This window comes from Chionomys nivalis, chromosome 16 (assembly GCF_950005125.1).
Source record: "Chionomys nivalis chromosome 16, mChiNiv1.1, whole genome shotgun sequence".
Classification (NCBI taxonomy): domain Eukaryota; kingdom Metazoa; phylum Chordata; class Mammalia; order Rodentia; family Cricetidae; genus Chionomys; species Chionomys nivalis.
Window position 1 is genome coordinate 24229807 of NC_080101.1, and position 26825 is coordinate 24256631.

At 48.7% G+C, this 26825-nt stretch overlaps 1 protein-coding gene across 1 annotated transcript in view; it reads left to right on the forward strand.

Annotated features, from left to right (window-relative positions):
* The first annotated feature begins 3474 nt into the window (after window positions 1-3474).
* Tbc1d2 (TBC1 domain family member 2) overlaps window positions 3475-26825 on the forward strand; it is a 46378-nt gene continuing 23027 nt past the window's right edge. The window contains exons 1-5 of the mRNA XM_057791152.1: window positions 3475-3982; window positions 7275-7416; window positions 16476-16623; window positions 22965-23098; window positions 24405-24601. Of these exons, the coding sequence (XP_057647135.1) occupies window positions 3620-3982; window positions 7275-7416; window positions 16476-16623; window positions 22965-23098; window positions 24405-24601 (984 nt within the window). The 5' untranslated portion in view covers window positions 3475-3619. The remainder of the gene's footprint in view (window positions 3983-7274; window positions 7417-16475; window positions 16624-22964; window positions 23099-24404; window positions 24602-26825) is intronic.

The window sequence follows — 26825 nt, forward strand, 5'->3', positions numbered from 1 at the left end:
ATCGACAGTTGAGATTAACCAACATGTCTTAATGCCTTATGTAACTAACTAACTCTTGATTTGGGGACATTTATACTACTTTTGATTTTTCATAATGATGCAGTGATGAGCACACCTGTAAGCATGTGTAGGGTTTTTTCTTACAACAAATCCTTACAACTGAACTCCTAAACTTAAATGCAAATTCCTAAAACTTTCTTATTTTATCTTCCTTTTTCTTTTAGTAATAATGAAAATGACAAGATTAAAAAGACATTTTGCTTTTTACAGAATGTTCAATGGCTCACTGGTCATTTAAGATCTGTCCTTTGTGACCCCTGGCAACCCCTCTTCCATGAGTTAACTGCTTTCAATTTATATTTGCCCTCTGAGCCTGGCTTCCTTCGCTTAGAATAATGTCCAAGTTCACCCACATTGTTAAAAAAAAAAAAAAAAAAAGCAGGATTTTCTGCCTTTTAAAGGCCTATTTCACAAATCAAAAAACTACAAGCCAGAGAAATTAAAGGTCACAGTTAATTGTCATTGGTTCTAAAATTCTGATAGTCTATGAGCTCTAGTGACTTAGTGGAAAGTGGTGGATTTTGGAAACAAGTTTTATTGGCTTTTATTCTCCTCCATCAAATGATTTATAATGGCCACTTCTATCTACCTTTTAAATAATTTGTGGGTGAGGATATGGATTGTGTGAGAACGTGGATGTGGGTGTAACAGTGGCGTGACTTGCATGTAGAGGTCACAGGATTTGTAGGAGTTGGTTCTTTCCTTCTACCTTGTGGAATCCGGGGATTTAACTCAAATCAATCAGACTTGTGCAGTGGGCACTTTATCCAGAGCCATCCAGCCAGTGCTGTGTCCCCTTTTACCTATAGTTACACAGAGAATTTGGATTTATTTCAAAAGCTTGAGGTTGTGATTAACTTTTTTAAATTTCAAAAATTATGTGTATGTGTGTGTGGGTGTTTGCACAAAGGTCAGGTAACAACTTTTGGGAGTCTGTTCTCTCCTTCCGCCGTGTGGGGCCCAGGGACAAAACTCAAGTTATTACTCAAGTTATCAGCTTAGGCAGCAAGCACCTTTACCCACAGAGCTATCTTATCAGCCCGAGATTAACTGTTTTATACTGTTTTTAAGAGTTCTGTCATTGTGGTCAAAGTATTTGCACAGACTCTTGGTAGAAACCAAAACTCTCCTTCTGACTTGGAACATCAGAGATTGGATGTTTGTCTACTAATGTCAGATTTATTACAGATTTAATATTTTTTCTGCAGGGAGGGGCACAGGGTGGGGGAGGAAGTGGTCTACTGACACGTACAGAGACTGAAAGCAGTGTTAAAAATCCATGACAGCCAGGCATGGCACTGTATACCTGTCATCTCAGCACTTGAGAAGTGGAACCAAGAGGGTGGCAGGGTAAAAGGACTGAGAAAATTATTCAGACCCAGGAAGAGAAAGCAGCCCTTCATTCCAGAGTCTAGACCCAGGAAGAGAAAGCAGCCCTTCATTCCAGAGTCTAGACCCAGGAAGAGAAAGCAGCCCTTCATTCCAGAGTCTGGCTCAAGTCTTTTCCTCACTGAGAATCCCGAGATAAAGGACAATTGCTTCAGGCCTTTCTCCCTTCTTAGCAGAAAGCCTGCAATTTTTTAGGAATCTCACTAGAAACCCCCTTTGAGGTGAGAGATGTCCTAACTCCCTTGTGCAACCGGGATGGATCCTGATTTTATCTTCTCAGATTGTTAATTCCAGCAAAGGTACTTCCAGAGCCACCCTATACTCATATTTATCAAAAAAGAGGACAAAAGTAAATTTTCTTAGCAATTCTTGGAGATATTACTTGAAGCCACCAAAATAATATCTATGGCTAGTGCTAAGACGTGCAAGTACTGCTTTCCTTTGAGAAGTCCACGCCCATGCTCTGGGGTGTGCCTTGATTTCCTTGGTGCCCTTTAAACTCCAATCCTGATTCTGACTGGTTCATCTTCAAGTTCTTTTCCTGCAAAAAAGCCAAGGATTCTGTTTCATGTAAACTAAGATCCCGAAAAGTTTACGAGGACTCCCCAGCCAACACAGCTGCCAATAATAGGACTGTCAGAACTGAAAACCATACTTGGCTACATAGCAAGTTTGATAGCCTCGGCTATACAAGACCGTATCTTTAAAAAGATAACGAAATTGCAGTAGCTTCCAGTTTTCAGTGGTGTGAATTCTGCTAACTATTCTACTGTTCTCTTGGTGGCTTTACTGCCTACTGCTTTCATGTCTGGTTTATTGACCTTTAATTCCCGCTAACCCCTTTCTACCTGCTGTTTTCAGAGCTTCCTGCATATTATCAAAAAACAGTTCTAAAAATTGAGGAATTTCTTGAAAAAATATAAAATTAAGAACAAAGAATTAAGTTAGATAGTCAATGTTGATTTGGGATGAGAAATTATAATCAATTAAGAGATCTGTCTGGCATTTAGAAGATAGGCTGACTGTAACGTTCCTGTCTAGAAAACAATCCCCAGTGGCCTCCGCAAATCTAGGAGGGCTCCTTAGCATTCCCATAAAACCGCTCTTGTTACGGAGTGGCGGCAAGGGGAGGCCTGAGCACTATCCCTCCTTACATGAGAAAACCTTGGTAGAGCAAGTCTCTCAAGACTGGGGAAATCAGGCTCTTAAAGGTACACAGGTACTCAGATAGGCCGCCACTGCCACACTCCGCTCCGTTAATACTCCTGACTGTACACGGATTTCTTTTAAGGATGGCGAGGTTGTGGGGTGAGTTAAAGCAACAGGAGCTGGAGCGGCGAAAAAGGCGAGATGAAGTCCCAGAAGAGAGGTGAACCGGAACAAAGTGTCTAGCTGTTTTGCCGTAATGCGCCTTGGGACGGTATTTGTAAACTGAGGCAGGATCGCTAATAAGGGAGTTGATCCTGGGCTCAGCGACGTCCTAGATCTGCTCTGGGTCCCGGCGACCTCAGCCGCGTACTGGACGCCCGAGGCAAGGCGAGCCGAGGACCGGGCGGTGAAGGCCGTGGGCCGACCTCAGGGAAAGAGGGAGGGCAAAGAGAAGAATTCCAAAGTTTCTCAGTGAGGACAACCTCGCGCCGGAAACGGAGCTTCCCCGCCCCGCATTCACTCCGCCAATGGCTGCGCGATGCGCCGTCCAACGGTGGCTCGCGCGGCACCCGTAGGGTGGCGGCCATAGGGGACGCCATCCCCCGTGCCAACACGCGAGCCTCACGGTTGCATAGCCAGGGTGTGGCGTGTCTCCCCGCATCCCCTCCCATGGCTAAAGCACCTCGGAGCCACTTTGTCTTTACACCGAAGCGCCTGCACACACGACAGACGCGCGTAGCCAGCTGGCCGACGACGTGGAGGAAAAGCCGGAAGTGGGTTGCGTGGGCGGGGCCGAGGGCGGGCCCTCGCGTGACAGGGAATAGGGGCGCGGCCTGCCGGGGAGCGGGGTTTGCAGTCAGGTGTCTGCGGCTCTCTCCCGGCCGCCGACTGGGGCTCTCCGCCTTCTTCTGGGGGCCGGGCTGGAACCGACTCCGCCCCAGCCAGGTGTCGGCCGGTTCCCAGGTGCCCGCCGGATCTTCGAGACTCTGGTGCTGCAGGCCTGTGCAGCGGGCCAGCAGCGATGCAGAAGGACCCCGAGTGCACCCCTCCCTCCGAATCCACACAACCGCACAACTCGGCCAGGGAGCCCGAAGTGGTGCCTCCGGGAGACGCAGAGGGCTGCGCCCGGCCACTAGACACGGTCCCCAAGAAACTCTGTGGGTATTTAAGTAAGTTTGGTGGCAAAGGGCCCATCAAGGGCTGGAAATGCCGCTGGTTCTTCTACGACGAGAAGAAGTGTCACCTGTATTATTCGCGCACCGCTCAGGATGCTAACCCATTGGACAGTATCGACCTCTCCAGTGCGGTCTTTGATTGCAAGGTGGACGCTGAGGATGAGGGCACTTTCGAAGTCAAGACTCCCAACCGGGTTATTACTCTCAAGGTAAATGGAACTTTTCTCTCTTTTCCAGCTTGAGCTAGTTTTGGGGGCCAATGCCTGGACACCTTAATTGACCTGTACAGTGATTACTGCCATGTGCCCAGAGCCTGGAGCTTTGCCACAGAGTCTTCACACCGTTTCCTTATTGCCTTCCCACAGGCAAGGGTGAGGGACTCATTTTATGGAGTGAGAAACTGAGTCATAGCCAATAAGGGTATGACTCAGACCGGGCATTTACAAACGATGGGGTCCACTTTTGGAATCTTCCAGTGCTGTATCAAAACTTTACTTTGATGGTGCCTAACCACCCAGTTTCCTTGACTTACTTCCTTGGTACTGAAGCAAGAGTCAAGATTTGTGGTTGCCTTCTTTAAGGCCGGATCTGATTCGTGTCTTGGTGGTTTGGCCAACGGGAGCGAACACAGACATGGGCAGGGGTTAGGAGGGAAAATATGTAAGTTTAGCGATCAGTCTAAGTTGTTTGTCCAGGCGTGTCTGAACTGGTGAGTTCTTAGTAAATGTTGTTTAAATAAACACGTAGGCACACACACAGGGTGGTGGAGCCCCAGGTCAGATTCTACCAAGTTGAGAGGAAATGGCCTTTCGCTTAACTGGGAAGACAGATGGGGGGGGCGGGGGGGTAGTTCTTGAGTCTCAAGAGTGTAAGGACGAAGATCTTCCTCCCCACCGCCTCTGCTCCTGCTCCCTATGCCCCCAACCTGCCGCTGTCCAGACACTGGGATGCCCACAGGTTTTCCTTCTCCTTTCCTTGAAGGGTGTGGCTAGTTAACTAGGCTCCAGGGGAGATGGGAGGAGGTTGCTGTTAAAATAATGGAAACTCAGACATTTAGGCCAGAAAGGATGTTTTAGAGGTCTTGTGGGCTTTAGGTCTTGGGCTTGTTCCATAAGACAAGCGCTCTCTCAGCACATGGTTTTACTGTTCCGGGAGTCCACGCATTAGGCTCTGGGGTGTGGAACAAGTCTGACTTGTTTGCCTCTGCCCCTTCTTCTCAAACAGCATAAGGTGGCAGTGTATTTAAATGCCTTTGGAGACACTGTGAAGAGTCTGGGTAGTGAGAGTGTGGAGACAGGAAGGGTCAGCGCCTCCACGTAACAGGGGGGTGGGGGAGCTCTTTTAAAAGGCACCCCTTAAATGAGAGAAATAATGAGCTTTTGGACAGGCAAATGATCAAGGCAATGATGCTGAGGGAGCCTGTGTGCTAAGATGGGAAGACGCAGTGTAACCCTGAGCATCCATCCAGGCAAGCCACAGGAGCCTGGCCCGGAAGATGGAGGTGAAGAAGGAGACACTGGTGAATTCGGCTCAAGAGCTTAGACTTTGTCCAGCAGGCTGTAGAGGTTGTCTAAGAGCCTTACACTAAGGGAGTACAGTGAGATTAGGGGGTTGAGAGAGCTCAGCCTGGCTGTTGGGCAGGGAACAAATTCGGGGGAGAGGAAACTGGTAGTCTGAGAGCCTCTCAGAAAGTAACCAGGGGGGAATGATGGCCAAGCAGGAGCTGTGACCCTGGAGAAAAAGCAGATGGAGGTGGCCAGGAGATGGAGGAGATGGTAGCTGGCTGGTTGCATGATGGGGGTAGTGCTGACAGGAGAGAGAGACCTCAGGGTGAAGAAACTGTAGGACACTCAGATCTGTGTTATCTGAAGTAAATCTGGCCTGAAGATCTAAGGGCTACTTTCTGAACCTCAGTGTGAACCAAGATCACGTGTGCTGGGCTGTCACAGGGTTTCCAGTGTTAGCAGAGCCTCCGACAGAGTGGCGGCTCAGTGTGACCGTGTCAGGCGAGTTCAGGAATAAAATGAGGTGCCTGTGCTTGGCTGGGGATTATCAGGTCTGCTGAAGCCTGAGAGTAATTGAAGCTTTGGAGGAACAGCGTATGAAAAGAAAAGACTGACAGGCATCATTCTGTCCTACTGATGTCTGCGTAACAGGCCAGAGGACTATCATAGAAACACCCTTGTTCTAGTTGAGTTTCTGTTGCCTTGAGAAATACCACAACCAAAAGCAATTTGGGGGAAGAAAAGGTTTATTTGAATTATTTAACATCCCGGTCCATCACTGAAGGGCAGGAACTCAAACAGGAACCTGGAAGCAGTAACTAGAGTGAAGACCATAATGGACCCGTACTGACTGGCTTGCTCTTTCTAGCCTGCTCTGCTATCTTTTTATACAGACACACCTGCCTAGGCATGGCACCACCTAGGCTGGGCTCTCCTGTATCATAGACATGGCCACAGGCCAATCTGATCTGGACAGTTCTTCAGTTAAGGTTCTCTTTTCCCAGGTGACTCTTAGCTTGTGTGCCATGTTGTCAGCTGAAGCTTACTGTGGCAACCTCTCTCCCCACCCGAGTCACACCACATCTGTGGCCCTCTCCAAAGAGGGAGCTTGCCCTGGTCGCTCTGTAGCCTGCTGCCATTCTTTTGTAGCCTTGATTGTGGGTAGCTCCACGAGGCTCACTGTCTACTCTCGTGAGCTGCCCATCACTCGTGCCCACATAAGCTCATGCCTTTAAAATTAGTTCTGCTCTACAGTGGAAAGACCTAGTTCTTGGTCCAGCATGCCATAGCCACTACATGTCTGGACCGCTTGTGTCTCCATCTGGAAAAGGGCCGATCACTCCTACCGTCTCCCTAGAAGATCCAGCAAGCTAATGGATGTACAAACACTGTTTGGGCTATTAGTTGGGAAAGAAATGACTGACATCAACTGCTGACTTGTTGGAGTGGTGCAGGTTTCCAGTGTGTTAGCACAGTGTGTTTGTGGCTTTCCTGCCCCCATCCAGAGTCTTGAGCTGGTGTAGCCCTGCAGTAGGTGGGATTACCTCCATCCCACAGAAAGGCAGCTAGGATTTGGGGCTGTCACACAAGGAGAGTGGCAGTCGCTGGGCCCCGCCAGGTCACAGTTCACAGCTCTCTCCTCTCTCATGGTACCTCTCTTTCTTTGTCTAGGGAATGCATTTGTGCACCTGCCGTGTACCGGGCACTGTGCCAAGCACTCTATTCCCCCTATTTTGTCTTCATAAGCACTCTATAAAATCAGTAGTACTGTCCCTACAAAATGCTCGAGGAAACAGAGACAGACGTGAGGAGCCCAAGCAGGAAACCAGAGCCTGGTTCTTTTCTGTGATGTTCCAGAAGTGGATGCAGGCCTGCAGTGTTGATGGATTTTTTTCTGGGCAGGACAAAGTTTCTAAACATCTGTGATCTCTGAAGGCCATGCTTGGTGCCACCCTGCAGGCCTGGGACCTGACTAACTAATGCTTGTTCTTCTCAGGCCGCCACCAAACAAGTGATGCTATACTGGCTACAGCAGCTGCAGATGAAGCGCTGGGAGTTCCACAACAGCCCACCTGCACTTCCCGTCACCCCTGCTGCCGGCCTGTCTGGGAATGGGCCCACCCTGCACCTCAAGCTAGGTACCAATGGGCTGACCTCCTGCCACATATGCACGCATTTAATAGCCAGGCCTTTCCCTTACTGCTGGGAGCATGGGAGGATCTCTGTCCGCCAAGGAGTGGAACCAGGAATGGAATATAGGATCAATTAGGACAGGGATATGGGCTCAAAGATCAGCCACTTGAGTTCAGGTCTCAGCTGTGGATGATGTCAGGCAAGTTACCAAGCCTGCCTGGGCTTCAGTTTCCTTCTCTACTAAATGAAGTGAATAAAACACCCATCTTAGTGCTCTTCAGAGGCTTAGCTGAATCCACGTACCTCAAACGCTTAGAACAATGCCTGCCTATGGTCGAAACTCAATAGAACATTGTGATATCCTGAGAATATCTTAAGAAGTTACACCTGCCCGGAGTTGTGAGAAGGAAGGGTCGATGCAAAAGTGCCTTGCAAGCCGGGCAGTGGTGGCACACACCTTTAATCCCAGCACTCGGGAGGCAGAGGCAGGCGGATCTCTGAGTTTGAGGCCAGCCTGGTCTACAAGAGCTAGTTCCAGGACAGGCACCAAAGCTACAGAGAAACCTTGTCTTGAAAAAACAAAAACAAAACAACAACAAAAAAGCAAAAGTGCCAATGCAGTGGGTTTCTAGGGCATTTTGTAATACTTTGGAGTATCTGTTACTTTAACCCTGATGATTTCAGAGATCAAAGTTCATATTGCCTACAAGTGCACACTCTCTTTCTCTGTCTCTGTCTCTGTGTGTGTGTGTGTGTGTGTGTGTGTGTGTGTGTGTATGTGTGTTTACTGGGGGTTGAATCCAGGACCTCATGAACGCTAGCCAAGCACTCTGCCACTAAACTGTCATTCTTTGCCCTTGGATTTGGGGACAGGCAGGTTCTTGCTGTGTAGCCCAGATTGGCCTCAAAGCTCTCAACCCTGCCTCAGCCTTCCAAGTGCTAGGATAATAAACATGAGCCATCACACCTTGGTGTAGGTTCTAGGATATCTCAACGTGGAGAAACCTGAAAGTCACACTTCCTCCCACCAGGTGCTGATAGATTTCAGCACGGGGATGGACTACCCCACAGCTGCCATGGCAACAGGATGCATAATCAGTTAGGTCCCAGTACAGAGTCAGTGTCTAAAATGCCACAACTTCAGGCCAGTTAGCCAGAATAGCACGTCACATGTCCGACATTGAGCACACCTGCCTGTGAGAGTTCCCCCTCCCTTGGTAGATGCCCGTGTGTGCCCACTCACAAGAGCCCACTCACAACACCCCCACCCTTCCTCAGTTTCTACCAGCCAGTCCAACCAGGAGTTGCCCTGGGCCTCTTGCCCCTTAAACTGCCTGTCAGTTCCAGGTCCCCTCACTGCCATTCCTAGGTTAGATCTCTCAGCTAGGAAGCCCTAGCATCCTCCTCTCCTCGGTAGTGTCCTCTCTCAAGGCCTGTGTCCGAGCCTGTGCCCTGTAGTCTGAGTGAGCTTTCTAAAATGAAAGATATGCAGGGTCTTACACACTGCCTAGGGCTAGCTCCCCAGCCCCATCACATCTCTGCCAGCCCCCAGTGCCCCCCAGTGCCCCCCAGTGCCCATGCTCTAGCAGGAGGTTCTCATGTACCTCTGTCTGGCCTGATCAATCCCTGCTTATTCTGTAAGGCGAGGCTCATGTCCTCTCATCTTGTCAGCTTCCCCTCAGATGCCTGCTAGGACTTTGCCACCTAGACTCGGTGTAAGTCCTTGACACTTTTTCAAACATTGCTGGGAGACCTGTCACATGTTGTTCCGATGACCAGTGTCCTTGTCAGTCTCCACTAGTCCTTAAGACTAGTGTCCCTAGTCCTTGCTAGTGTCTAGTCTGGCACAATTTTTATTTGCAGAGTGAATTTGAGAGCAAATGCATTGAATTTTATGCCCAAGAAAAGGACTGTAACATGTAATGTCAGGCACACGGGCACACACGGTAGCGACACTAATGATACATTTTGGTGTGTGACACACACACATTATTTATTATTTATGCTATTATTGTCATTGTAGTACCTACAAGCACATGTGTGCTAGTACTATCATAGCATATATGTTGACACTATCACAGTAGCACACACCATAATACACACTATCATAGTATACACTATCATAGTACATACTATCACAGTAGCACGCACACACCATAGTACACTATCACTATGCATGTGTGTTCTGCAGCTATCGTAGTAGCATATACACACTATTGCTATCCTAATAGTGCCTACATACCATGACTACTGTAACAGTACACCCACATCAGTGGGCTATCACTACTGTAATATAACAGTACTGCTCCTTGCTGTGAATAGCCATTAACCTCTTTGGGCAGCCTCTTTTTCTTCTGTGAGACAGTGTCTCGTGTAATGCAGGCTGCTGACCTTGAATTCACTATGTAGCTAAGGCTCTTCTGGAACTCCTGAGCCCCTACCTCTTCTCTTCCCCCTCCTCTTCTCAGGTGCCGGGACTACAGATACGCACCGCCATACAGCTTCAAGCAGGGTTTTAAAGGGTTTCTTGGCACCCATCCTTCTGCTATAGCTCACATTCACCATCATCACACAGTCAGGCATCCCTGTCTATGTGGAAGATTATAGCCTGAGTTGACAGTCACCATAACCAACTTCAGGGCAAAGACAAGTTGATCTGAAATGTGAGGAACAAGGCTCCAAGACAGTATGGAGCCACACGGTGTGGAACCCCGAAGGCCTCAGCTCTGCCAGTCTTGGTCCAGGTTCTTAGTTCTGTAGCTTTGCTTCAGTAGACGGACTAGGCCTGTTTGGGACTAGCGTTGTTTTTCTCATGGGGCAGGCCACATGGTGTCCCCATAACCAGGGTGGTGGTATCCTAGGGAGAGCGCTGGCCTGAGATGTGGGAAGCAGAGGTACAGACTTTACCTTCCATCAGCCTTTCCGTCCTGTAGCGAGCCTATCCCTGCTGGACCCAGGGCCTAAGTGAAAACTTTTACATCACACGTACACATGCGCCTGCACACACAGAAAACCCTTTATGGAGTCCATTGCTTGTTTGCTTTGTAGCCCAGGATGGCTTCAGTCTTACCACGTAGCCCAGGTTGACTTTATATTCACAGTGATCATCTTGGCTCAGCTTCCCAGATGCTGGGGTTATAAGCCTGTGCCGCTATGCCTGACTCCTTTTCTTTCTGGAGTCTTGAGCAAGCTGCTGAGCCTGAGATTAACTGTTTGGAACATGCTGCCCTACCTTAGCCCTTCCCTATCCTTCCTGAGGAAGCAGAAGGCTGTGCAAGCCTCCTGATCCACTTCTGACTTTGAGTCACGGAGGCTGGGTCCCGTTTAAAAAAAAAAAAAAGTTCCATCAACACCCTTGAGCAATCTGGAGGCACGGCCTCTCCCTACAGCTTTATAGCATTTCCAGCTTTCTTTTATACCTACATAGTGGTCCCCAGAGAGCCAAGGACAATGAGGATGACGGACAGATTTCTGTAATTGTATGTTGCCAAAGGAAGCCACAGCTTACAGGGGTTGTTCATAACTGTCTGCCATCAGAAATTCCCATTTACCAACACTGCTCTAGCTCTGACACTTAATCCTTAGTCTTCTAGGTGTTATTCTCATTTTATAGCAGAGGAAGCTGAGGCCCCTTGGAAAGGAAATGCCAACCCTAAAATTCAAACTGCATCCTATAGGTTCATACCTCAGAGCTGAAGGGGCATTCAGGGCTACACCACAGAAGCAGCAACCTCCTGCCCTAGGCCCTATTTTGTGTGTAGGCAGGGACTTCTTTGTAGTGCAGGAATAGTCCAAGCTCTCAGACCAGAGAAGTCTGAGGGCTGCAGGATATGCTTAGCGCGATCATCTCACCAGAGGCCTTTTTCTTCGGGCAAGAGGAGCCAGGGCCATGGCCATCAAGTCTGTCTCCAGCGGGAAGTGCTGGTCTCAGCTGCAGTAAGGCCACTATGTGTGCCTGTTCCTTCAGTGCTCTGCAGTAGGCTGTGCTTTCTGGGCACCCCCACTTTTCAGGAACTTCGTTCTGCCCCAGTGAGCCACAGAGTTTAGCGAAAATGAATTGCATCTGAGCTCTAGTCACCCGCTGGCTTTGGCTTCCCCACAGACCTTCTTTCCCAGCTGCTCTTTCCCTATTGGTGATACCCCCCTCCCCTCCACACACACACAGGACAGTTAAGTGTGGCCACAGAGTTGATCTTGGGCCACAGGCAGAGAGCTGTGGGAGACCTGACACACCTAAGAAGCACACACTAAGGTACTAAAATCTGAGAGAAACTGATTTTGTTTGCTCTGAATGAAGGAGAGGGAAGGCGATTAAAGTATCTCTGAGTAAGACAACTTTATATTGAATCTGTTTAAAACCTGAAAGGTCAGAGTCCACATTATGGGGCCATATCCTTTTCTATTTCCGTGTACTCTAACCTCGAAGAACACAGGGTAGAGAGGAGCCTTCCTGAATTTTCATTTGCTTGTTTTGGTGTAAGGAATTTCCAACAGATCTTAGAATCCTCCCTGTGGAAATAGGACCTGGCCATGGATCTTCTAACCAAAGGCAGAGCTAGTATTTCGGCTCTTGTTGAACAACAAACAACATATATACACACACGTATATACACTTATACATGCATGTATACACATAAACACATTCCGCCTCATACATACATACAAACATACATACTCCCCCTCACACACACACATACACACACACACACCCCTCATGATCCAACCTCCTAGCCATACCCTACACACGGCCTTCCTGTCTTGTTACCCTGGTCCTTGTCCCCAGGCTCAATTCTGGTGCTGGAACCTGACCCTTTGCCTTTCCTCCTCAGGCAGGTCCAGTCAGCTCCAGCCCTCCCTCCCTCACTGTTCTTCCCCCAGGGAGTCTGCTCTGGCTTGAGGTAGAAGGACTGTCTTGGCCTCCCAGAACAGCCCTCTCTGTCCCAGCTCCTGCCTAACTGGGTCTGGAGTTGTGACTTCTTCCCCTTGCCTGCTCCTTAGCCTCAGCATCCTTAGCCTCAGCATCCTACAGCCTCAGCATCCTGCAGCTTTGCCTCATCTTACTTCCTCCAGGTCTTCCTGGAAGCCCAGTTCCTATCTGGGGAGAGGGGGAATAGAGAGGAGGCCTCAGAAGAATGGCTTTGAATGTTGTTGCCAAGTCAACTGACCAGCCTGTGACGTTGATGGAGCCTGCTGAGGGTTAGCAACGTGTGACCCACTATTGTTTAAGTGACTGCAGGTTTCTTGGATGAGTGGAGCAGCCTCCACTCCCACCCTACCCACCTCTCATGATCACCACTATGATGATGAATGTTTTTATACCCACATCTTTTTTTACAGATATTATGCACAGATAAAGTTCCCCCACCCCTAAAGTCATAGGTTATTTTATTTTATGTGTGTGTGTGTCAGTGTGTGTGTCCCCACATCAGTGTGATGCCTTTGGAGTCCGGAAGGCTTTGGATCACCTGGAGCTGGAGTTACAGGCAATTGTGAGCTGCAGGTGGGTGTTGGGAACTGAACTCTAGTACCCAGTAAAAGCAGTCAGTGTGGCTCTAGGGAAACCCCCAGGAACCCACAAGGATGACCCCAGCTAAGACTCCTAGCAGTAGAGCAGAGGGTGCCTGAACGGGCCATCTGCTATAAGCAGATTGGTGACTACCCTAATTGTTATCAGAGATACTCTGTCCAGTAACTGATGGAAGCAGATGCAGAGATTCACAGACAAGCACTGGGCTGAGTTCTGGGAGTCTTGCTGAAGAAAGGGAGGAAGGATTATATGAGCCAGAGGGGCTCTTAATAGGAGAACCCACAGAGACAGCCGCCCTGAGCTCGTGGGAGCTCATGGACCTGGACCAACAGTTAGAGGATCTGACATGGGACCAACCTAGGCCCTCTGCATGTGTGTGACAGTTGTGTAGCTTGGTCTCTTTGTAAGGCTCCTAACAGTGAGATCAGGACCTGATCTCTGGCATCTAGCTGACTTTTGGGAACCTGTTCCCCATGCTGGATGACCTCACCCAGCCTTGTGCAAGGGGTGAGAGGCTAGGTCCTTCCTCAACTTGATGCCATGCTTTCTTCAAGCCGGTGGGAGACCTGCCCCTTTCTCAATGGAGATGGAGGAAGAGTGGAAGGGGAGGAGGTGGATGGGAAGCAGGGGATGGGGGTAAGACTCCGGAGGAGAGGAGGGAAGGGAAACGAAAAAGAAGAAAGAGCAGCTAGTGCACTGAACTGCTGAGCCATCTCTCCAGCCTCACACCCCAAATCGTTCACTCCTTCCAGATAAGGGCTCCACATGAGAAGTGGCCCTGGCTCTTTCCTCCTTTCTGTAGTATTCCATACTAACTTCCAGAATGCTGGATCCTCTCTCTTACATTTCAAATGATGGTTTTTTTAGTGTAGAAACTTACCTTAACATTAAACATTTTGAAGCCACTTTCTCTAGAAGAATTCTTGTCAGAATATTGGGGAAGCAGTAAAGAGAGAAAGGCAGCCCACGTTCATCTTCTAGTGAGGCCCGTGGTAATGTTGTGTTATGACCTCCACCCTCCTTTGTTTTTGTGTATTTTGGACCATGTGCCAATGTAAAACATCTTTAGTTTTCAGTATTTAGGATTGCGATCTTAATATGTCTCTGTGATTTAAGTTCTTTTTGTAGCTTCCTATTTTTAATGAATCTAAATTTGTTTTCTAGTTATGAAGGTAGGCCTAGATTTTTTACAATAGCAAATCTGGTGAGAAAAATAATAAATTGAGAATAGCCTGCTCACCTATAATCCCATCATGAAACCTCAGTCACTTCTTCCCAGTATCCAAGCATTTAGTAAGTCAGGTAAGGGCTCTCCAAACTGCTGCATACCAGCTGTGCGGTTATCAGGGCTTGTCGTTTGTCTCCGGAGATGGCTGAGATAGGTTGGCATGACATTCAAAAGCTAACATAGGAAAGGTCACGCAGATTCCAGAACGGTGAGTCATGGCACGGCTCATTCTTTCTTATCTTCAAAATCCAGGGTTTCAACCAGAAAGAAGAAATCTGAAGAAATCACTACTCAGTATTAAAGCTCTTACAAACTTACTATTTTGATTAGGAACAACCCTTATAATGGTAGAGGACATGACTTTTTTTTTTTTTTTGTAGGTTTTTCAAGACAGGGTAGTTTGTGTAGCTCTGGCTGTCCTGGAACTCACTCTGTAGACCAGGCTGGCCTTGAACTCAGAGATCCACCTGCTTCTGCCTCCCGAGTTCTAGGATTAAAAGGTGCTCCACCACCCAGCATAAGCAGAGGGTATTTGTAAAGAGACTCACATGGTAAAATTCATGCCCTTTAGCCATACTATGCCTTGAAATCCCATTAAGGTGCTTGTGGTGATGCCCAGACAGGAAGCCAGCCTATGATCTTCTCACTTAGTGATCTACATACTGGTACAAGAGAACACTGAAGATTAAAGAGACTGAGACTTGGTAGCAAAACAGTTCAGTGCAGCCATAAAATAACCTGCTTGATGTCACTTGAGTGAGTGGTAAGACCTTGAGACCCTGGTGACTTTTTGTTAGGTGGTGGTTTTGAACTGCCCTGTGACAAATGGCTGATGATTAGATTCAAAATGATAACTGACTGGAAGTCTTTGCTGCTAATCGATCTTAAATCTTGTTCCTATCCACGTAGTTTAGAGCACCATAGTGATGGGAAGGTTCCAGCAACTCTTAAGATCAAGAAGTGTATTTGTTTATTATGTTTTGTTTTGAGAGTTGGAGCCTTGAATCCCAGAGCTTGTGCATCTGGGCAACATCCCTGACCCGTGCAAGTTTATTTTGAAACTTTTCAGTGTAATTGAGACCAACTGTGACTCCATTTTTAAGTCTGGCATTTTCCATTTGATATTATGTTCCATGTATGTTCCTATGTTCTCTGGAGGAAAAGGCTGACCTGGAACTCACAGCAGTTCTCCTGCTTCAGCTGTCCACTTCTCTTGTGTTACACAGTGGAGCGGCAGTTGTATGGAGGTATCAGGGTTTACCCGACCTGCTCCCGGGTTGTAAAATCTTCATTTCTAGCTGAGCTTGTTGTTACGCACCTGTAACCCCCAGTACTTTAGAGCTGGAGGCAGGTGTGTGTGGAATACAAGGTTAAGGCCGGTGTGAGTAATTTAACGAGACTCCAGGTCCAAATAAAGAATCGGGGAGCTGGCTCAGTAGATAGAGTTGCTATGCAAGCCTGAGAACCAGCAGTCGGATCCTAGAACTCATGGAATACCCAGGTGGGTGTGGCATTCAGCCCCTGTAATTCTGCCTCTGGGAAGTTCGAGCCAGGAGATTCAGAGCAAGCTCTGGGTGCAGTGAGAGACCCTGTGTTAGTAAATAAAGCAGAGATGGGGGGCTGGAGAGATGGCTCAGTGTTTAGGAGCATTACCTGCTCTTCCAAAGGTCCTGAGTTCAATTCCCGGCAACCACATGGTGGCTCACAACCATCTGTGAAGAGGTCTGGTGCCCTCTTCCGGCCTGCAGGCATACACACAGACAGAATATTGTATACATAATAAATAAATAAAATAAATATAAAAAAATAAAGCAGAGATGGAGAAAGATAATCTGATGTCAACCTCTGGCCACCACACACTAGCACATACATATGCACGTGTGTCCAATATACATTCAAGCATGTATATATTCTCCCACACATACATGCACATGCTAAAAAACAAAACAAGCAAACGAACAAACAACAAAACCCTGAAAAAGTTATTTCCACTTTAAGGTACTACAGATGATGCTAGGAGAGACGTATCAGGTTTCAGTACATTTCAGACATCTTCTAAATGGCTCATCAGATACAGAATAACCTGCAGGCCTGCTTGTTCGTGAAGAGTCTCTGCAAAGGCTGCAGCAGCAAAACAGATCATGTTGCAGCACTTTGCCGTTGTTAGCCTGCATCAAGGTCGTTAGCCGAGCAGCTGTCACAACCCTGTATGCTGTCAGTCAGAGCTGAGCCCACAGCCCAGGACAAGGTCGTTCCTATCAAGTATGCTAGCTCACACCAGTCTTGACTGCCTGCCTTTGGCTCCCTAGAACAAGAGGAGGCGGAGCTGGAAGAGTTCCTGTGTCCTGTGAAAACACCCATCGGATTTGTGGGTGCAGCAGCTGCCTTGCAGCCTGTCCCTGCCATGCCCTCAGCCCTTCAGAATATCTCCCTGAAGCATCTCGGAACGGAAATACAGTAAGTACCCGAGGAGATAAGAGGCAGCCAGCCCACCAGACCCCCTTTCTGTGAGCTTCATCAGGTGGGGTTCTGTGTAGAGTGGACAACGGTGGGATTGTTGCCTTATTTTCAACTAATCACATTGTTATTTAAAAATAGACCAGGTACTGTAGTCCCAGCACTCGGGAGGCAGAGGCAGGAGTGTCATGAGTTCTAGGCCAGCCTGGGCCACATAGATCTTGTTTCACAATACACAAACAAGGCTCAGCTGGTAAAGCACTTGCTGCTCAGATCTTGTGACCTGAGTCCCTGAAATGAGCACAAAGGTGGGAGAGAGAGAACCAACTCCAGAGAGCTGTCCCCACGTGTACTGTGCACAAGCACCCACAGGCACACCATGCCTCATAATAATGAACAACATCTTAAAAGGACAATCGTTAGAAATTACCTATACTTTTATCATTCATCACGTTTAGCAGTAGTAAATAGCTCTATATATCCACTATAGCTGAGATCACATCAAATGATCAATTTGTATCAAATTATTTACTTCTAATACTTGTACTTTATCACGTCAGTCATGTCAGCTACTCTATAGTGAAAGGTGTTGAGATAAGGTCTTACTCTGTAGCCCCAGGCTAGCCTGGCACTCACTTTGTGACCCTGGCTGGCTTTGAACTTGCAGCAATCCTCCAGTCTCAGCTTTTTGAGTGCTGGAATTATAAGCACGAACCACCACACCAGGTCCTAACTCCTTCACATTTTTTATTTTATTTTATTATTTTATGTGTATGTGTGTTTGAGAGGGTAGTCATGTTCTTCCCAGAGAGAAACAGGCTTTGGAGAGAAGATGAGATGTGACCTTTTAGGGCCTGCTTGGCTGGAGGAAGTGCCAACTACAGTTATTTGGACAGAGGGGCATGGAGCCCATAGAGAGAAGCCTAGGGAACATGGAGCATGGGTGAGCACCCAGGGTGCAGGGCTTATCCCCTGAGATTCTGGGAGGAACTGGATATGTTGGCAACACGCTAAAGGGAAGAGGAACCTGGGAAGGCCAGCCTCCTAGCCACCGTGTATCCAGAGCGGGTGGTTTGTGCCTGAGGGAGGCCACAGCCCCAAAAGTGGAACAGAGGGCATGTGGAAACTGAGAAAGGGAGGTGGTTGCACAGCCTCGCCCAGGCAGTGCCCTCCCGTCACTTGTGATGGCCACAGATGCAAGGCAACAGCAGCATTGCAAGACTGCCCCCTGCACCTCCGGGGCCCCAGACGATGTGGTGAAATGAGATCCTGCCCACGGGCCTTGCATAGGCCCTGGTAAGCCTTGAGCTTGCGGTTGTGCGGCCTGAGCGCAGGATGAGGGGCATACTGAGCACCGCCCGAGACTGTTCTCACTGACCGCCATAGCAAACGGCCGTGTGTCCCAGTGTTAGACCCGACACTGGGTTCTCCTCCCCTTCTGCCCAGGGGCACTTCCAGGGCTGTCGGGAGGTGAACCGAGGAGAATGCATCTTCCTGTTACTCTCAGGACTTAGCCCCCAGGGGAGCATGTGTTGGGATTTGTTCTTAATCCCCCTGGCTGGCAGGAAGCCACCCTGGAGGATAGCTGGCTTGCTCGCTGAGGTTGCCCTTCACCCCTATGCAGAACAGAGCTGAGTTAGGTACTCTTCTCATTGCTATGACCAAATCCCTAACTAACCTCAAGGAAGCAGGGCTTGTTCTGGTTTAAGAACAGGTAGGCATGGAGGCGGGAGCCAGGCACACGGCATTCACAGTCAGGAAGCAGACACAAATGAGTGGTAGTGTTCAGCTCCTTTCCTCCTTTTTATTCCTTCTGGAACCCTCCTTGTCCATTGATGCTGCCCACCCCATTCTAGGTGGGTTGTCTCCCTTCTGGAAACACCCTCACAGGCGCATGGAGAGATGCATTTCCATGGTGAGTCAGATCTAGTAAAGCAGACAGTGAGGGTCAGCCACGCCAGGAGCCAGCGTACAAAGAGAGTAATCTAAATTGCTCCAAGCAAAATTGATGGGTTGATGGCAGAGAGATGCTTCCTTCAGGGACAGTGGCCGCTTGGACAGTGGTAAAAGGGAGAGAGCACCCTGTCCCAGAGAGATACCAGCCAGGACCAGAAAGGTCCTTTCCTGCCTTAAAGTTGGAGTTTTCTTGCTCTCCCACACCCAAGGACCACTAGTCACAAGCCCTGTGACATACTGGGGAAGCTTAATTCCTGACAACAGGAAGTGTGGGCAGCAGTGACCGTCACCCCACTCAGCCAGTGCCTCTGGCTGTGGCGTGTGTCCCTCAGTCACTCTCCAACTTTTGTGGCTTGTGACCTGTGAGACCCCTGCATAGCAGCTCTTAGCACACACTAATCCCCATCGTGGTGGTTGCTGGTCTTTCCAGCATGCCCACTGCACTGTGAGTTTCTGATAGGGGGTGTAAGAACCAAGAAGGGAAATGACTAGCCCGAGAAGTCAGGGCTAGTCTTTTGTAACAGGGTTTTAATTATGATCAAATGCCACGATCTGGTTATTAGCATCGTAATGCTGACCTTAATCTAATTGATGACTGCATTCTTTATCAATCCATGAAAAGACAATCACATTCTCTTTTTTTGTGAACCCATCTATTTAAAACGAGCCGACTGGATCTTCTTTCACCACTGAGTTTCCCACTGGTGAGATGGTGACGGTGTTTGATGCCAAGCCCGATGACCCGGGTTCTCTCTCTGGAACACACTTGGTGGAGGGCGAGAACTCTCTCCCACAAGTGTTCTCTGACCTCCTTACGTGTGCTGTGGCAGATGTATATGTGCATGTTCACACACACACAAATAAAATGAAATGGCTTTTCTTTTAAGAGTCTAACAAGGTTGATAACTTTTAGCTAGGTCATGAAAGGGAGAAAATTAAAAAAGCTAAAGTTGGGAACAACAACAACAAAGGGTCATTACTGCCAATGTTATAGAGATAAAAAGGATTGCTAAGGCCAGGCGTGGTGATTGGGAGGATCCAGTGCTCAGGAGGTTGAGACAGGAAGATTCTGAGTTCAAGGTAGCGTGGGGTACTTACTGAGTCCCTGTCAAAAAATAAACAGGGTCCATGGGATAAATTTGAAATCTTAGATGAAATGGACAAATTCCTAAAAAGACACAGATTGCTGGGACTGACTGAGAAAGAACTCAAAATCTGAGTAGACCTAACAACTAGAGCCTGCAGGGATGGGGTGGCTTCCCCAGGAAGTTCTGCAGCTATCCGAAGAGAGGCGCTGCACTCCCTTGGGGGGTGGCCTTTGCTGAGGCGCTAGTCTGATCTGTGCACCCACTTTCCTTTTTGCCCTGGCCCAGTTTCATATCCATTACTAGGCTCAGTCCCTTATTTCTTCTGGGACTGTGTTTTGAGCTTCTCCAGCATCTGAGCAGATTTGTGGAATGAGGGTTTTCCAGAGTGACTTGTCTGTCATATTCCTCAAAGTATGTGTCTCACACGGGTGACTCAACAGAGCCAGGGGCCCGTGCAGGTCTATTGACTTTCGTATCCTCTTGTCTGACTACCCCCCACCCTCCTAACCCCCTCTGCTCCTTAGTAAATGCCCTCCGGGTGCAGTGTCACACAAAGTGGTAACGGGTCATAGTGAAAACTAGTGGTCTGTTATGGCTCAGAACAAATTTCTGGGGTTCACAGAAAATCTTAACCCTCACTAGGTGGGATAACTCTTAATGTTTTTCTCTTTGTTTTCTTTCTCTTTTAGAAAAAGAGTCACCATATCAAATCTATTTCACTTTTTCCTATCCTTTATTTAAGGCAGGAAATGTTGGTGGATACTCTGTAATAGTAAGCATTTTCAGTAAGACTGGGCCAAGAGAAACGTGGGGATGGGGATGTGGCTCAGTTAGTAGAGAGAGCCCTTGTCCCTCAGGCTCACTGAAGCTCTGCGTTTGATCCCTAGCACCCACAGCAGAAGGATGAGAAGTCCAAAGTCGCCCTGTCACACCGTAAACCTGTGATGCAGTCTGAGATGCATGAGACCCTGCCTCAAAAATAAAAAATAATAAGAATGGAAAGAGAAATGGCCCAGTGGTAAAGTGCTTGCTGGAGAAACCTCAGGTCCTTGGGCACCTGTCCCTAACTAGAGCACTGGGGAAGCAGAGACAGGAAGCTGTCTGGGGCTCACCAGCCAGCTCTGGGTTCAGTGAGACTCCCTGTCCCAAAGAAAAAAGTAGATAGTGAATGAAGAAAACACCCGCTGTCCCAGTGTTCGCCGTGGCCTGCACACAAACATGCGGTGTGGGGAGGGCTGAGTTTAACTTTTTTTTTTCTGAATGGCGAAAGGATTTTAACTGTAAGATCACTGTGGACTCACCAATAGAAACATTCAAAGTACGGTTCAGTCACTCAGCACCGGATTCTTCCCCATCGTTTGCATTTACATTGAAACAGATCTCGGGGAATTTCAAAGGCCAGTGAGTAAATCTCTCTGCCTTCAGAACCCCTCCCAGAACTCCACTAGGAAGCACGGGTGCTCTGCGGCTGGCTTTCAGACACCATCGCCCTCCCTGCCACACGCCGGCCGTGGCTGCCCTCCCTGGACAGGTGTGCCTCCGTGGCCTATTTCTTTTTGTAGCACCTAGGCTACGTAATATATACATATACATCTTGCATAGCCTGAGTTTTAAACAGTTCACTTAGGGAACACTTTTTCTCTCCCTTACTATTGATTTCAGAATCTATGAGCTTTTATCTCTTTGCCAGGGAAAATAAACACTTAGCTACCTCTTCAATTGGTAGACTGTGGATTTTGCTATATTCTGTACTCTCAGGCTAGTCTTTGGTGCTACCTGGTTCCTTTCTATAAACTGCAACAAGGGTTAAGTCTGGACTCAGGAATGGGGCCTCAGCCTCAACAAGCTTTATTGGCTGAAGCTGGCCTGGGCATGAGTGTATTTAGTCCCTTGGAAACCGTGAGTCAGTGAAACCTGCAAGCTTGGGTGGGTCTGGGTCCAGGAAGAGAGCAAAAGCAGAAAGCTGCCAGGAAATGCTTACAACATGCCTCAGCAGATCAGAGCTGGGAACCACTGATGGCCTTTGGCCATAGGATTTAGGGAAGTTAGGTCGACAAGTGCATTCAACATTCGTTCGGTAAACATGAAGCAGTTTCTTATTACAGTCGCTGCTCTAAGTCTACGAGCAAGCAGAACGACAAGTGCGGACACCGCTCCAGGCGCGGGGTTGGGGCTGCAGGAACCAAGCCTGTGAGAAACGCAGTGTTCATTGCACTTGTGAACTTGCAGCAGCTGGGGTTACCTGTTCAAGATAGAGCCATCAGTAATTGCAGCATCAGTGGGGGGAAGGGGCTCATGAGGCCCCACCCCCAGCTGAGGAGCTATTGGTAGCTGGTGACTGTTGGGGGCGGGGTCATTGTTCTTCAGGGTTATGGCCAACAGTAGGTTCTTCATGCTCAAGCTGGCAACAGTCATTGGACTCAGTAGGAAGGGCATATGTTGGGGGTACTGAGGAATAGGGGAGGATGGGGTAGATACATTGTAGGGAACTGGGGAAATAGCTCAATGGTTAAGAGCACTTGTTCTTGTAGAAGATCACCTGGGTTCAGTTTCCAGCACCAACATGGTGGCTCACAACCATCTGTAACTCCATTGCTAAGAGATCTGATGTCCTCTTCTGACCTCCACAGACACCAGAAATACACATGGTTCACAGACATATATGGTGGTTTGAAAGAAAATGACCCCCCCCCATAGGGAGTAGCACTATTAGGAGGTGTGCTCTTGTTGAAGTAGGTGTGGCCTTGTTGGAGGAAGTGTGTCACTGTGGAGGCGGACTTTGAGGTCTTATATATGCTCAAACCACATCCAGTATCTTAGACTACTTCCCGTTGCCTGAAAGTCAAGATGTAGGACTCTGAGCTAAGTCTCCAGCACCATGTCTGCCTGCATGCCACACCATGATGGTAATGGACTAAACCTCTGAATGATAAGCCACCCCAATTAAATATTTTCCTTTATAAGAGTTACCAGTCATAATGTCTCTTCACAGCAATAAAAACCCTAAGACAGCCATACATGCAAGCAAAACACTCATAAAATAAATCTAAAAAAAAAAATACACGGTATATATGTGTGAAATTAACCAGGAATAAAAGGATATGGGAGTGTAGTGTGGCAGGGGATAAATGAGAAGGGTGAGGGGGTTGGGGCTTGGGGGGGCAGGTGCGTCACACAGGATGCTGAGGATGGAGACAATCTGGGTAGTTGGAGACATGCTGGTGAGGTCAGAGCTCCAGCAGGCAGCAAGCAGGGCAGAGAGGTTGCCAGCCTCATGCTCCTCGCTTCTCCTTCCAGAAACACTATGCACAGTATCCGGGGCAACAAGCAGGCCCAAGCCATAGGCCATGGACCACTAATGGAAGAGTCTTCACAGGGTGTGGAGCCTCAAGGTGGTGAGCAGCCCTCGACCTCTGACACCAGCACTCCAGGTGAGCTCTGGCCTGTCTCCTCCCTGCCTGCAAGAGCATGTGTATGTGGCTCACGCATAACACTCTTACTGGAATTCTTCTAGTTAAGTGGAAGGCTGAGAAACACGAGGTCAGCATGCTGAAGATTGGGATCTAGTCAAGGCTCTCTCTTCCAGGCTTGTCGACTGTGTGCTCTGTCTTCTAGGTGGCTGAGACTCTCATCTTCATCTTCCTCTCATCTTCATCCCCGTCATGGGGCTCTGCCCTCATGCCTTCATCTCAATTACTTAAGTCCCTGCCTCCTAATGTCATCACACAGGGGACTGGAGCTTCTTCCTGGGGCTATGGGCAACACAAACGTTCAGTCCTTAGCAGGGTGTGTTGTGTGACAGACTTTTCCTGTGGAGTTGTAACACACACACACACACACACACGACTATTAACCCCAGAAAGGGAACCCATGACAGACTAAAATAATGATTCCACCGAAGTCCTAATTGGCAGAACCAGTGGGTTTGGGGCTACTAACAGGGGCAAGCACGACCAGGGAGGGGGGCAGTATTTAAAAGGGTCAGGGATGAATCAGAAAAGCAACCACATCACCCAAAAGAGCCCAACACAGGTACAGACTCCCAAAAGCTGCAACCCGGAGTTCCCTGCACACCTTGCAGGCAGATGGGCAATCTGTGCGGTCGACTTGATCGGTCTCCTCCCCAGCCGTAGTTTACCTAGTTTTACACTACTGGGGAGGGGGCTTCCAGAGTCTTCCAAGCGTCTCTTCTCCAAATGAGTTACCTTTTTCTTTTTTTACATTCTGAGTCTTACGAGTCTCCCTTCCCTCTGGGGAGAAGTGTCAAAGGCGAAGGTCTCCAGCGTTCTCCTGGGCCTCCAGAGGATTGGCTTGTTTCCACCATGAGACAGGGTCTCATGTATCCCAGGCCTTTAACTTGCTCCATAGCTGAGGGTGACCTTGAACTTCTGATCTGCTGCCTTTGCCTCTGTACTGGGATACAGGAGTGCACCACCACACCAGGTTCAAGTGTGTTTTATTGTAATAAAATACACATAACAAAACTTACCGTTGGACTACTTTCCATCACACCATTCTGTGGCATTGAGTGTGTTCACACTGTTAATGACTGCCGCTGCCATCTTTCCCACAGAATTCCTAGTAACGATTCATAAATAAAGCAAAGAGTATTCCCCCCTTTCTAACCCATAGGGAAAGAGCAGGAAGGTGCCATTGTGCGGATGAGGCACCTGTAGGTGGATGGACCATTCCATTGTTTCTGCCCATTCTGACATCTGTGTTTTTCATCTCGAGCAGGAAAAGAGCCGGAGGAGCCTCCCAAGCCTACACCCAGGTCCTCTCTGCCCTCAAGTCCCATACAGAAGCCTAAGCGACAAAGCAACACCTTCCCATTCTTTTCTGATGGACTGTCTCGGAGCCGCACAGCCCAGGAAAAGGTGGCAGCCTTGGAACAGCAGGTGCTGATGCTCACGGAAGAGCTAAAGTCACAGAAGGTGAGCCCCAGCCCCTTCCTGGGAACTCCATTTGTGCCCCCTGGCCTCTGAGCCTTGCCGAGAACTGTGCAGTACATCAACCCAACCCAACACAGCTTGTGTATGGTCTTCAGAGAACAACTGTGGAGGTCAGAGGTGCCTCACTATCAGTCTCTCAGAGGCATGCTGTCACACAAACTAGGTGATAGGTGGCCCCCAAAGGCACGGGTCTCTGGGAGTTTGCTTTAATAATTGATTTTTGGATGCCTCTTAGAGAAACTTGGGCAGTCTGATCCAACACGAAAGCAAGGCAGTGTCTGGGAGGTGCTGTCGCAATGCGAGTTCTCGGGAGGGGTCTCAGGGAGGGTGGGTGGTAGAACCTGGTGATGTGTACTGAGACCCGAGAGACTGACCTGGAACAGAGAATGCTGGCAGTGTGTGGCAGAGAACAGTGGCCGGAAAGGTGACTTAGTTTTCACATGAGTTCACCATAGCAGACAGAAAGGAGATGGATGTGGGGCCATTGTGGAGCACACAGGGCATATGCCCAGAGGCGTTAACATTCAGAGGGCTTCAACTTGGAACAAGTCAGGTTTTTATGGGTAAAGGCCGTTCTCTGACATGGTGAGCTGCAGGGGTAGAGGCAGGGGCATGGGAGAGCTGCAGCATCATGAAAATGAAGCTCTCACAGCTGTTATCACAAAGCCCAGGCAGGGCCTTGGTGGGCTCCTGTGCCCCTGTGAGGAAAGCGGAAGTTTGTGTTTGAGCTCTGGCCACCCAGAGCGCTTCCAGCTTCCTTCCCTGGTCCCTGTCTGCCCAGGACTCCGGCTGGGGTGGGGCATGTGGTCTGTGCTGCGGAGTCTTTACTCCCTTCTGTGATTCTGCTTGTGCTCTCTGCCCAGTTTGGGGAGAGGCGGTTGAGAGAGGCCCTCTCTCCTACCTAATGTTGCCCCTTCACAACAGGCCAGGCCTGACACAATTCGCAAAGCAGATGGTGATTGGAGGGGCTTCTTCCATTGGTGTGTCTTTACCTCAGGACCATAGTGAGCACACACGCAGCACAGTGTACTGCTGTCCTGGAAGAACAGAGTGAAGGTCACAGGCTCAGCCCATCTGGGACTTGCATTGCATCACAGAGGTGTGGGGCAAATGAACACCCAGGCATGCACTTGCTGCATGTGACATATCCTATGAGAACACAGCAGCCATGTGTGAGCTCAGGTCTCTCCTGAGCCCCGTAATCTGTCGTAAAAGTGTGTCCAGTTGAACTGTAATGCATATTGGATCCCCAGATTCATGTCATTGAAGCTTCTCAGCCAAACTTGGATGAAAAAGGAAAAGGAACCATGATTGTAAACACTGCATGTCCTGTTACCGCATGTCGCTTCTTCCTTGAATATATGGGTAGCTCGCCCTTTACCTGTTCTTCCTTTCTAAGGTATAACAAATGGCCAGAGGAACTCACAAAGCCCTTGGAGACCTGTGCGCCTCTGGAGTCTCCCTGCCTTCCATAAACGAAGACAAGACTCTTAGGGGCCTTTAAGGGTTGCCAGGCTATGAATTCAAAGGAGAAGATCATGGGGAAGTGGTCTGGGTCTTTCAAAATGTAGACTTTTATGGGGCAATTTCCCAGGAAGCCTTCAGTTTATTGGGACAGATGGTTGGGAGAAAAGGGCTTGTGGTTCACCCATTGACTTTTAGCTTAAGTGCACATTACTGCTCCCAGCCTGTCTGATGCGTGCATTGCAGTCTAGCGGTGACTCCCAGCACAGGCCCACATTCTGACTGTGATGTGTCTGTTAACTTCCCAGCTCCTCTTATGGCCGTTCTTGCTGGAGAGGTCCAGGTCTGAACCCTCAGGTCAATGCCTGGTACCCCACAGTGCACCACAGCTGCCAGTGTCCCCTCCCTTGGGCTCTGAGGAGAGATGCTCATCTCAGGCCCTCGGGGTCTGTTGCACTTTGCCTTTCTGTCACTGTGGTAAACTCCATGGCCAAAAGCAACTTGAGGAGAAAAGGGTTTAATTTGTCTTACATATTGCAGTCTGTCAGTCATTAAGGGAAGTCATGGCAGGGACTCAAGGCAGAGCTTACAGTAGAAAACATGAAGGACACCACAGAGCCACTTACTGGTTTGTCCCCACTAGTTTGCTCAGCCACTTGTTTTTAATGCGGTCTAGGCTCACAAGCTTCACAGGCCCGTCTGATGGGGGCAGTTCTAAAGTTGAAGTTGTGTTTCCCAGCGA